This window comes from Neopelma chrysocephalum, unplaced genomic scaffold, assembly GCF_003984885.1.
Source record: "Neopelma chrysocephalum unplaced genomic scaffold, ASM398488v2 Primary Assembly neopelma1_86, whole genome shotgun sequence".
In the NCBI taxonomy this organism is placed as follows: domain Eukaryota; kingdom Metazoa; phylum Chordata; class Aves; order Passeriformes; family Pipridae; genus Neopelma; species Neopelma chrysocephalum.
Window position 1 is genome coordinate 3,712,730 of NW_020897748.1, and position 12,237 is coordinate 3,724,966.

At 39.8% G+C, this 12,237-nt stretch overlaps 1 protein-coding gene across 11 annotated transcripts; it reads left to right on the forward strand.

Moving 5' to 3' along the window:
* The first annotated feature begins 203 nt into the window (after nt 1-203).
* On the forward strand, nt 204-11,801 carry FBXO43 (F-box protein 43). Of its 11 annotated transcripts, XM_027692519.1 has the most exons (9): nt 599-873; nt 982-1,058; nt 1,151-1,198; nt 2,351-2,473; nt 3,078-3,187; nt 6,667-8,174; nt 9,067-9,169; nt 10,093-10,269; nt 10,361-11,801. In XM_027692519.1, the coding sequence occupies exons 6-9, from the start codon at nt 6,715-6,717 to the stop codon at nt 10,607-10,609; spliced, it is 1,989 nt and encodes a 662-aa protein (XP_027548320.1). In that variant the 5' UTR covers nt 599-873; nt 982-1,058; nt 1,151-1,198; nt 2,351-2,473; nt 3,078-3,187; nt 6,667-6,714; the 3' UTR covers nt 10,610-11,801. The 11 variants fall into 11 exon arrangements, with proteins under 11 accessions (XP_027548328.1, XP_027548322.1, XP_027548320.1 ...); XM_027692527.1 differs by lacking the exons at nt 599-873; nt 2,351-2,473 and adding an exon at nt 204-370; XM_027692521.1 differs by lacking the exons at nt 599-873; nt 2,351-2,473 and adding an exon at nt 352-535.
* Nucleotides 11,802-12,237: the final 436 nt, after the last annotated feature.

Sequence of the window (12,237 nt, forward strand, 5' to 3'; positions counted from 1 at the left end):
AACCCAGGCGCCGTCACGGGGCATCTCCCACCCGACTGCTTTGAAGGCGATGCACTTGACAAATAATGCTCAATGATTGTTTCGGTCCTGGACCGTCGGGCACGAACGTACTAATTAACTGGAATTAATCAGCACCCTTACAACTCAAGCTTAAAGGCTGTGGTGCAGATAAAGGTCATTATCTGTGAAAGCCACTGCCCGGCCGCGATTCACCCGCGTCCCTGAGCCGCCCCTCAGCGCTGGCGCCCCCTCCTCGCAGGGAGCGGAGCGGGGGCGGGAAACGCTCCTCCTGAGGGGGGAAACGCCGGCCTCCTGAGGAGAAGCAGGGCAGGGGTAGGAGCGACCCAGGGGCGCTTTAACAGTGGGCTCGGTGCGGCGGGGCCCGTGGGACAGAAGTATAAAGCGTGAGGAGCGGGGGGGGGCCCGCTGGGTACCGTCTCTCGTCCCGGAGGAGCGGGCGGGGCTGTCCCGTTCTCCTCAGGCTCCCGCCCTGCCCCGGGCCCGCAGCACGGAGGGGGCGGGGAGGCAGCGGTTGGTGAGGGCGGGTAGTTCAAACCCGAGCGAGGGAAAGCGGCGGTGGCCGCACGCGAGGGGCCGGTGTGGGTGGGGAGAGGCGAAGCGGCTCCTCGCCAGGGGCAACGGGCCCAGGGTCGGGCGGCGAGAGCTGCTAGGGCGGCACCGGCCCCGCTCCTCCAGCCCGCCCTCAGCCCCGCTCGGGGGGCCCCGCTGCCGCCTCAGCCGCACCCCGTGGAAGGGCGGCCTCCAGGCTCTGCTCCTGTGCCCAGCGATTTCCCAGATGAGGGGGTGAAGCGGTTGCTTTGCTCGTGTCCGGCATCCCAGGTGGATGAGAGACCCTCGGGTGCTGGTTCCTGGGTAATTAGGCATTGCACACATACATAGATGGAGTGAAAACTGTGCCTCAGCTGGGTAATGTTTGTCTTACACCTCTCTCTTTTCTCTTCACATCCTTTCTTACTTCAGGTTATCAGTAGGGGCAAGCAATACTTCTAATACAGCACATTTACTGTGGAAGATCTCGAGTTGCTTCACAAATTAGGGTAAGTGGCCCACATAATTTGGATAGGACTTGACTATGTCGTCTTCTGTATTAATATCTTCTAAGGTATCAATGCCTTCTCTGTTGTCTCAGGGAGGTCAAGAGCAGAGTCTTCAGATAGTCAATTTTACTGCAGATATGGTATGTTTAAATAACAGAGAAAATATTCTTGTATGACCAGAATGTTGTCTTAATCTGTTTTGTTAGCAATAGTGAACAGTGATAAACAAAGTCAGAAACCATCTTGTTCAAGGTATAATTGTTCAGTGTGTGTTACTGGGGAGTGTAAATTAGTATCATGAGCATCTTAGAACTTATGTCTAAGAGGCACTGTTTACATTGCCTTCTAGTTACCAACATTTTTACCTCTTTGGGGTGCTTTGTAAGACTAACCTTGTTAAAAATGATTCTTTGTCTAAGTATGTGAATACTGTCCTTCAGCAGTGCATTTAGTTTGGGTCAGCTTAGTTTATTTTGTCCCATAAACTTCCAGAAATTTTGCAGTTGTTTTGTAGATCGATTTGAGAACTACAAAATTAATAATAGATATGGGAAATGCACAGAGCACTTGCACTTAGCAGATATGGATTTTGTTACTTGCTCTGTAACTGACTTGTTGTGCAACCAGCCTTTTCTTCCCTGCACATCTGTTTATGGTGTCTAAGACAAGGTTAACCATATTTTCAGGAACTACTTCAAGATTCCCAAACGAAAAGGGCTTGATGTTATGTATCAAATCTAGTAGACAAAACTTTTCTCTCAATAGAAAAGAATTGCTTATAGAAGTCAGTCGAGTTATAAGAAGTTTTATTAGGCATCTCTTATGAATATAAATATTATCTTCTATTGTTATGAGAGCTGTTTGGCACCTCTGAAAGGCTTCCCATTTTGTACTGTATTTGTAAAATGCGATCTTGTGTTAAATTAAATCTTAATTTGTACAAGTAATACATTTTGGAAAAATAAAATAATGCATATACTAGCTTGAGCTGTATACTGGGATTTACAGTAAATCATAGAATGATTCAGGTTGGAAGGGATGTTAGATCACCTAGCTCCAAACCCCTTCCATGGGCAGGGACACCTTCCACTAGATCAGGTTGCTCAGAGCCCCATCCAGGCTGGCCTTGAATGCTGCCAGGGATGGAGCATCCACAATTTCTCTGGGCAACCTGTGCCAGTGTCCCATTGCCCTCATAAGAAGAATTTCTTCCTAACATCTAACCTAAACCTGCCTTCTTTCAGTTTAAAGCCATTAACCCTTGTCTTATCACTAAATGCCCTTCTAAAAAGTCCCCCTCCAGCTTTCTTGCAGGCCCCCATTAGGTACTGGAAGGCCACAACAAGGTTTCCCTGGAGCCTTCACTTCTCTGGGCTGAACAACCCCAACACTCTCAGCCAGTTTTCACAGCAAAGGTACTCCATCCCTCTGATCATTTTCACGTCCTACTCCAGATTCGCTCCAACATGTCCATGTCCTCCATATTTTGGGGGCCCTATGGCTGAACACAGTACTCCAGGTGGGGTCTCACAAGAGCAGAAGGTAAAGAAGTAAAATGAAGTATAAAATAATATGAATGAATGAACAAGTATAGAATGAAGTGTAGAAAAGAGGGGAAATGAAGCAGTTTGCTGGGCATTGTTCATTTGGTGTCTGTACTGAAGCGACAATTTTATTTATATTATCCTATAATATTTTGTAATGTCGATAAAATCAATTCAATGAGCTCACAGGCTCCCCCTGCCGGACGTTGCACTATGCACAGCACATTTTTGGCTTTTGCTTGAGTTAACAGCATTCCTTTAACTCCACTATTTTGATCTCCCTTACAACTGCAAAAACCTTGTTTTGCTGTGATTTTTATGCTACTTGAAACACAAGTTTGATTAAATTATTTTATACTGTAATATTTTAATTTTTTTCTACTCTCAGTTGTTCAGAGTTATTAGATAATTTCTCCCATAGAATGCCTCAAAATGAAGCTGCAAGCATGAGTTTTTCCTCTTGTTGTTTCTTCAGCCTGCTGCCTGAAAATTAATTTTCTAAGTCTGGAAGCCTGTGGACTTTTGTTAGATGTGTGATTAGTTTGACTGTGACTGTGTTTAAGGAAAATATTAATATTTTTAAAGGTAAGTGTGGGTATGTAATTTTGTATTATTTATTTGGGTTTGATATGGGATTTTTTTAGGGGGGATGTCTTTTTCCAGTGTTGAGATTTTGAACAGCTGTCTTTAAGTAGCATTCAATTTTAAACCTCTGTCCATCAACATTTTCGGAAGGAATATCTACTGGCAACATTTGCTAACTAACTGCAGTTCACAAAATTCAGCATAAAAATGAAGCCTCTATTCTTTTTGTAAACTACACAAAGACAACAGCGTATTGTTACAGCAGGTTTCTTACAGGTCTTCCTCCTCTTACAAAAGGAAGAGCTGTGTTGGTGTGGTCCTTTGCTCATAGCATAACTAATTCACTGAAATGCAGCAGTGCAGTACCCAGGGACTTCATACCTTTAAAAATACAGGAAAAAGTTATTTTCTAGTTCATGACACAGCATTTTCAGCCTATTGCCTAAAATCATAGAATCATGGAATGGGTAAGTGAAAGATGGAGAGCATCTAGTCCAACCTCCCTGGTCAAGCAGGGGCCCCAGAGCACACTACTCAGAACTGTGTCCAGGCAGCTTTCGAATCTCTCCAGCGAAGGAGAGTCCACAACCTCTCTAGGCAACCTGTTCCAGTGCTCTGTCATCCTCACAGTAAAGAAGCTTTTCCTCGCATTCATGTGGGACTTCCTGTGTTCCAGTTCCTGCTCGTGGCCTCTTAGAATCGTAGAATCAACTGGGTTGGAGAAGACCTCAGAGATCATCAAGTCCAACCCTTGATCCAACACCGCTGTAGTTACTAGACCATGGCACTAAGTGCCACATCCAGTCTCATCTTAAAAAACCTCCAGGGACGGTGAATCGACCACCTCCCTGGGCAGCCCATTCCAATGTCTGATTACTCTCTCTGCAAAAAATTTCTTCCCAATATCCAACCTAAACTTCCCCTGGCAGAGCTTAAGATCGTGCCCTCTTGTCCTACTGCTAGTTGCCTGGGAGAAGAGACCTGTTGCTTGGCACCACTGGGAAGAGCCTGGCTCCATCCTCCTGACACTCTCCCTGCAGATACTTACTGACATTGATAAGGTCCCCTCTCAGTCTTCCCTTCTCCAGGCCCAACAGGCCCAGCTCCCTCATCCTTTCCTCATAACTGAGGTCCTTCAGTTCTCTCATCATGTCCATAGTGCTCCTCTGGACTCTCTCCAGTATTTCCTTGTCTTTCTTGAACTGGAAAGTTCAGAACTGGCCACAGCACTCCAGGTGAGGCCTTGCCAAGGCTGATTAGAGGGACAGGATCACCTCCTTTGACATGCTGGCAATGCTCTTCCTAATGCACCCCAGGATATCCTTGGCTGCCTTGGCCACAAGGACACTGTGCTGGCTCATGGACAGCTTGTTGCCCACCGGGACCCCCAGGTCCTTCTCCGCAGAGCTGCTTTCCAGCAGATCAACCCAACCTGTACTGCTGAAGGGGGTTATTCCTCCCCAGGTGCAGGACCCTGCACTTGCCTTTGCTGAACTTCAGAAGGATCTTCTGTGCCCATCTCTCCAACCTGTTGAGATCCCTCTGAAGGGCTGCACAGCCCTCTGGGGTGTCAGCCACTCCTCCCAGCTTTGTGTTGCCAGCAGACTTGCTGAGGAGGCATCTACCCTTCACCCAAGTCATTGATGAATAAGTTGAACAATACTGGGTCCGGTATCGACCCTTGGGGGGACATCACCAGTGACAAGTCTACTAAAACATTGGGAAGTGATGTAGATGAAATACTAGACGCAGTTTAGAGTTGGTCCTGCCATGGCAGTTATCCCTAATTCATGTAAGCACTAGCTTAAAGCTATGTCCGTGTTTCCTGTTTGTGCTATCATTTATTTCACAGAGTCAAACAGAGAATGAGGAAAAAAACACTGATGAAAACAAATGTGAAAATAGGGTACTTGTAGAGGTAAATGAGGGAAGGAAAGGAAGGAGGCCAGACTTCAGACCTTGTTGTTGTCTTGAAATTATTTTCACGTACCCGTCTTTCCTGGAAGAATTTTTCTCAGTTATGTTGGTCTAGGTTTTTGTTTGTTTGTTTTAAACCTGTTTGTTTTCATACTGATATTAGCAAGATTGTGTAGGTCTTTATGCTAAGGTGTTACTGTCTGCTGTTTAACATCTTGTTCCTTTTGAACTTCTATATATTGCTGTCTCCTTACAGTAGAAAACAAAACAAAGCATTTTCTATATGGCAATGGTCTAAAATGCCTTCAGCATGGGTATAAAATGCTAATGGTTCAAGGTCATCAAAGAGTAGTCCCCCCCTCACCTGTCTCATGCAGTCTGAGTTCCCACTGCTTGTATTTGGTGGCTTAGGGCTTAACTAAGTCAGGACTGTTGGGATAATAGCAATGTCTTAGTATTTGGTGTTTAAGCCACATTTAAAGATTCCTATTTTTGTCTGTTTTGAAAGTACACTTGCTATTTCCAGGCTTTACGTTTCAAAATATCAGTTCTGGAGATCAGTAACACACCCCAGTGAAAGGCGCTGATTCCAACTCTGAGAATCTTGGAGTGTTGAGGTGAATTACTTTGGTGTCCATGAGAACAGCCCTCCTTCTGCCATTACTCTTAACATCTGTTATACAATTGTCGTGTCTTGTGCGCAGAAAGAAATGACCCAATGCCACTGTGGTCATGGTGGAGAAACTGCCACCTATGAATTGCAAAAAATAAGCCTATTTCCATGCATCTTTTCCATGGCTGATGGGTTCATCAGCCACTTCTAACTTTTCTAAGAAAATATATAGTAGCTCTTAAATGATCTGTACCTGGTGAATGTGTGAACGGTCAGTCCATTAGTTTGTTTAAAGTGTTAAGCTTCAGAACATTGTTTACCCACAGAGCTGAACAAAAGCAGAGACCTTCTTTACAAAATAACATTTAAATGCTGAGGAAGACAAAAATGCACTTTTCACTTTGAAATTTATTCCCTCCAGGGACTGCAGGGATCTGAATAATAGGGAGACTTGTAGACTTGTGACTTCATAATTAATCTTCTTATTTTACTTAAGGAGAAAATGCTTTTTGTCTAAACTCACCTATCACCAGAGCTTCTGCTCATTCTTGAGGACTGGACTGTTAATGTTGGATGAACCAATAACCCCATGCTAATAAAAATCTTGGCCCTATTGGAATGCTAGAGGTTTTTGTTGCCAATTTCAGCACTAATGAGCCTCTAGTTGTTGTGTTGCTTATTTGAAGTGTTTTTCCACGGATGAGGACTGGCACATCAATTAGCTAACTGGATATAAGTTTGAATTTGCCTGATGATATACTTATGCATTTTAATCACTCATTCTAACCACCTACTTGATAGTAATTTATATTTGTGTACATTTATAAGCAGTTTCTCCTAAGACTAATGAAAATACTTTTGTCATGACTACTGCTATCTTGATAGACTTACACAGGGCTTTCTCATGAATCTGAGGGTGTTTTGGTGACTACTTTATCGTTTGTTTCAGGAACAACGCTGGTATCTTCTTTTACAAAGCCAAAGTGTCAAGCAGAAGATGTCAGACAGTCATTCAATGAAGTTCAATATTCTTAAAAGAAATAGATTAACATCTCTCAGCAGCAATTTTAAATACTCAAATTTTAAAGACATGTGTTGCACTTCAGCATTTCTGGACAGCAGATACAATGAGTCAGTAAAAGATCTTGATGCAGAACATGAAGAAGCACGAAGTGTAACAAGGCTACAAGGGCATTCTGAGCACATTCATCCAAATGCCTTCATTCCCATGTCATCATCTATCGAAAAAGAACTGAATTCTATCTCAATATCAGAAGAAAGAGAAGCAAATGGAAGTGCAGATGTTTTTGAAAGTCCTAAATCAAGTAGAAAAAGCTCTTCGCTACGCAGGAGACTGCTTTTACCCAAGACTGTCGAAGCTGGCACAACTATAGAAAGCTGTGAAAGGCAAGCTAGTTCTTCAGGAAGCATCAGGAAAAAAAAATTCTTTTGTGTTTTGAACTCTGAAGAAAAACTTCCAAAAACTTCTGGAGATTCTTCAAAAGATAAAAGTTACAAAACTCTGACAACTAGCACTTCAAAACCTGAGGGCTCTAATCCTCATTTTCCAAAACGGAGAATTTCCTTTTCACAGCAAAGGACTTCTACAGTAGATGAGTCCCAGTGCAAAGACCCCTTATTGCTAGAATCGGAAAGTTTATCTCCAATTCAGTGTAAGGATGTAATTGTTAGTAACGCTAATGAATTCAATGGAAGTGTTCTTATGAGAGTTGGTGACGGGGTGCTTAAGACTCTTACTTACAATGAGGCCAATGAGGGTAAATTCCTAACTTCTATCAACAGTCCTGTAGAGAACTTGAATTTCGGACTATGTGATATAAACTCCCCCCCTGTTAAGGTGGTAAATTACGCAGATCTTTCAACACCTGAGGATAGTGGATATAATTCACTTCCTTTGGACAAATCAGGAGACTCATTGTCTGATCATGAGGGATCTTTCCAAGAGCTCTTCCAAAAGCACAGAGAAGATTCCAAAATTCTAGATAATAAAAGAAAGACAAGAAAACTTGAACGAGTTAGAAGGTTATCCACTCTTCAGGAACAGGGTTCACAGTCAGAGACAGAAGATAATCATGGCAGTTCTACTTCAATGCATATATTAACAGAAGAAAGAAATTTTGTCAGGGAAGATCATGAATTAGTTCTAAAAGAACAACCTAATGGAGACCTGGTTGTAAGTCATGGAGATCTCTCAAGAACTCCAGCTCTGAAAATAGTTCATGAAATTTGCTTGCAAAGACAAAGATCGGACCAAAAGCAAATATCAGAGAATATTGATGGAACAGAAATATTTGCATTAGATCATGTTCTTCCTGGACTTATTGGCAAGAAAATGGGCCTTGAAAAATTAGATATTTTAACAGAATTAAAAGACAGAAATTTAAAACATGTTCTTGCTATAGTTTTAGATGCTTTGACAGTGGAAAGTCTATGCAGGTAAGTACTACGGCTTCACATCCACCCACCCCCCCCCACACACAAAGGCAAAAATATGCACTCCTGCAAACAAATTAGAATAACTTCTAGAATACCAGGTGTTGTCAATATAATTCATTTGGTTTTGAGGAAATAAAAATTTTTGTCACCATTGATCAAGTAGGTCTTTCTGTGTAGTTCTAAAAGTATGTAGGGGAATTAAAAAAGCAAAACAAACATGAAAATTAATAAACTTAAAACTAAATCATAGTACTTGTAAACTTTGAAATATATTAAAAGTTCCTTTAAGCCTAGAAAGTAATTTATTCTCATTACAAGTTCCCCAATAGTGCATAGTACTCAAAACATGTTTTCTATATTTTTTCTTGTGCATTTTAATTCCTTAGTTATTTTCAAGCACAAAAATGCCCAAAGAATTTTGATCCATGAGAAATCTTCTAGATTAATTTATAATCAATAGAAATTGTCACATTTCAAAGAAATCAAGAGCGTCACATGTTAGTTACAAAGGGAATGGGTGAATAGGTGGAAGTGTAAGGCCATGAATCTTTTCAGAACATTTAACACAAAAACGTGACTTTAGAAACAATCTTGGTAAGTGTCTTGTTAAGTGGAGAGAAGAAACTGATTTAATTTTCTAAGTCAAAGCTATGCTCTGTTATTTATATTGCAATCGTTCTTTAGACTCTTCTGTTATTCTATAGAATGGTGCATGACAATATGAGATCTGTGTCTCAAAACAATATCATGAACTAGTATATTGCAGTAGTCTGTAAAATTACCAAAGTATATGAAACTGCAAAGATATTTACCAGGTAGTCTTACTATCATGACTTCTGAACTACTTGGAAAAATGTGAAAGTGAATAATTTTTTTCATCAATTTGTTCCAGTATTTGGAAAGTAAGCAAAAACTGGCGTGAAATTGTTGTACAAGATAAAAGGGCAGATAAGAGGAGAAAGTTGTATATAAAACAGCAGAAAGAAGCAGCTGAGGTAAGGTGGTTCTCAAAAGTGATATTTTTTTTTTCAAGCATGAAAGAAGACAGGTCAAAGGAAAGAGGAAACATCTTGTAAAGTTACAGAAAGGGAGCTGATAGAGATAATTCCAACATGAGTATGTGAAGGATTCTAACAGGAGAATGTAATGGCTCTTACTGCTTTTCAGCTGTTTGCAGTTTGAGTACTAGTCTTTCAACAATGTAAGACTATTTCTTTCCCCCTCCAGCCCTTTCTTGAGAATCCTGTGACTGATTTTGGCTTTGTATTTTTAAACCCTGTTCATACCATTGTTCCATGCTGTTCCTTATTTTGCATTTCACTCTAGTCTGCAGTGCTGTAAGACCCACTCTAGAATACTTCCTGATTATTTTCAGGACTGCTTGTGGCTAAGCATCACAGTGTATTTGTGAACATCAGAAGGACATATAGAAGTTCAAGGGGTATCTAGAAGAGTAAGCATACTAATTGCAGTATATTTTTTTCAGATCCCCCACATGATACACTCACACTTCAGTGGAACCTTGCTTTAAATGTGACAAAAGCTGTGTTTGCTATTTCCTTACTTGATATTGAGATGTGGTCCTAATTCAGAAACATGAGGACCAGTAAAGTGTGCTATTGAGATGTGGTCCTAATTCAGAAACATGAGGACCAGTAAAGTGTGCTAAAAGACAGTTGGCTTTTTACCCTGCTTGTGGGACTGTTTTTAATGATTCCTGTCTCTTTATCCCTTACTAAATATAAACATTTAATGGGAAATATTTGCACTATACATAGTTTCTGTTTCTAATGTGTTGTTGCAGAGGGGAAAAAAACCCAAACAAGCGAAATCCAGCTGAAAATCCCAAATGAAATAAAACCCTAATTTTCTTCGTTTTTTCTTTTTTTTCCTTTTCTTTATAATTATAAACTAACAGGAATATTTATTGAAAGCTGAAGATGCTGCCACAAGACTTAATATTCTCAATAGATCTGCTCTAAGGCCTGTTCAAGCTCAAGCCAGAACTCCTGTACTACAAACACCACCTTCATACACTGAAATTACACCCAGTAACACTAGTTACTCAGCTAGTAGACAGGAAGAATACCTGAAAGTAGGTATCTAAGAAATGCTTCACTTTTAGTTTTTAGGAAGTTTTCATTTACAAGAACTAAGTAGCTCTTTTCTTCCTCCTCTTGCTACAGGTTGCTAAAACTCTGTTCACTGACGAAGCTCTAAAACCCTGTCCAAGATGTCAATATCCTGCTAAATATCAACTGGTCAAGAATTGGGGATTATGTAGCAGAGAGGCATGTGCATTCGAGTTCTGTATTTTATGTCTGCATGCATTCCATGGCTCAAAAGAATGTAACAGTTTATCTGCAAAACGGAAGAACAAAAAAGATGCTCCTCCAGGAAGTGCCCAAAGCAAAAGAAATTTAAAAAGACTGTAAATTTGTAAGGCATACAACTCCTTACATTTGATTCCTCTTCCCTTTCTCATAAATTCCTAATCTTGTTCCTCTACATATATTTCATTTCTTTATATTTCATATAAAAATATGCATTTTGAAAGTGTTATTCAATTTGTTCTTACTGATTTACCAAGACAACTTCTCATGTATATATCTTAATCAATATAGTATATTTTTGTTTTTAAAAAAATGAGCTTTTAAAAATATTTTGTCTTTTACTTGTTGTGTAGTAGCTAGGCACTTACTAACATCTTAATTTTTAAATAAAATATCTTACATGTAGTCTGTATTATTTAGCTTACAACACCTCTTAGATGTTTAAAAACGTGATTCTTGTCTTAAAGACAAATTAAAGAAAATTATTTCTAAAAAATTCTTTGCTATTGGATTTATTTATTCATTCACTTTAAATTACATTAACTGTTTTAAAAATGTCTCAAAGTGGGGCACTATGTACATTTGCAAAAAATACTTCTATTTGTGTAAATAGTGATAACTCAAAGCCCATATTAGTTGTCTGAATTTTTTTATCAGAAAAATTAATTTGTTGTTCTCTTAGCCTCTGTAATGCAAGTCAATAGAATAGTAATTTCTAAACCAAATGGATGCTGTGTGAATATTCTGTTTTACTGCTTTTTACAAAGTTTTTATCTCAAAAAATTCAGGTGATACAGTATATATTCATGTACCTAAAAATACTGTTGTGAACTTACCTTTATACTTAATCTGACTTTACTTCAGCTCCCAGACACTAGGTCATCTTTATACTTCTGCTTGAGTTAAGGGATTATCTACAGCTAGAAATTATTCTTTATCTGTAGATTTAATTAGGGGAATTCACTGATTTTGCTCTTGAACTAAATATGCTGATCCTTTACAAAAAAAATAACTCAATCTGCCTCTCGGACCTCAAATAATTTTTATGTGTGTGCTTGTTTTGCTTTTAAACCTCCTAGCAATTATAAAGAGCTTGAAATACAGGTGACAGAAATGGACACAGTACTTCTTCTATGAAGATATAATATTAATTTACCTCTACAATTGATATTGTCCTACTTGTCCTTTCAAAGAGTTCATTTGCCAGAAGCATCTTGCAGAATGCTTGTAGTCAGCTGGTGTTTATTCCCTACTCTCTCTCTGATGCTGTCCTTTGTGCCTTATTTGTGAAGTTATTTTACTGTGTGTATTCTTAGGTAGGCTGTAACACTGAGCTATTTAAAAAGCAGTGAATAAAATGCTATAGAATTTTTAGTACTGACTCTATTTAACTGAACATGGTATCATGAAAGAAGGGATCAACCCAATATATCTGCCAGAAAATCATGTTTATTGCATGAATACAAGTATCAGCACTTTAATTCCATACTTATTTGTATTTGCTGAGTCTTTGCCTCATTCTTGTCTCAGGTTACACTGGTAGGACTTGGACTTGAAAACTGTTCTCTCTCTTCTGAGGGAACAATTGAGATGAAGGATTTGGGGGCAAGCTAGAGAATAGAGGTATGTGTATACAGTTTTGGTTTAGGAAGAATGACATTCATTACAGAGGAGGAGATTGCAGTAGGAAAATGGCTAAATGACTTGATTAAATATTTTCACTTCTCTAA

Coding starts and splice junctions, on each gene's coding strand:
- FBXO43 (XM_027692527.1), top strand. CDS start 6,715: ATGTCAGACAGTCATTCAATGAAGTTCAATATTCTTAAAAGAAATAGA. Junction 8,175..9,066: donor ACAGTGGAAAGTCTATGCAG/GTAAGTACTACG, acceptor AATTTGTTCCAG/TATTTGGAAAGTAAGCAAAA. Junction 9,170..10,092: donor AGCAGAAAGAAGCAGCTGAG/GTAAGGTGGTTC, acceptor ATAAACTAACAG/GAATATTTATTGAAAGCTGA.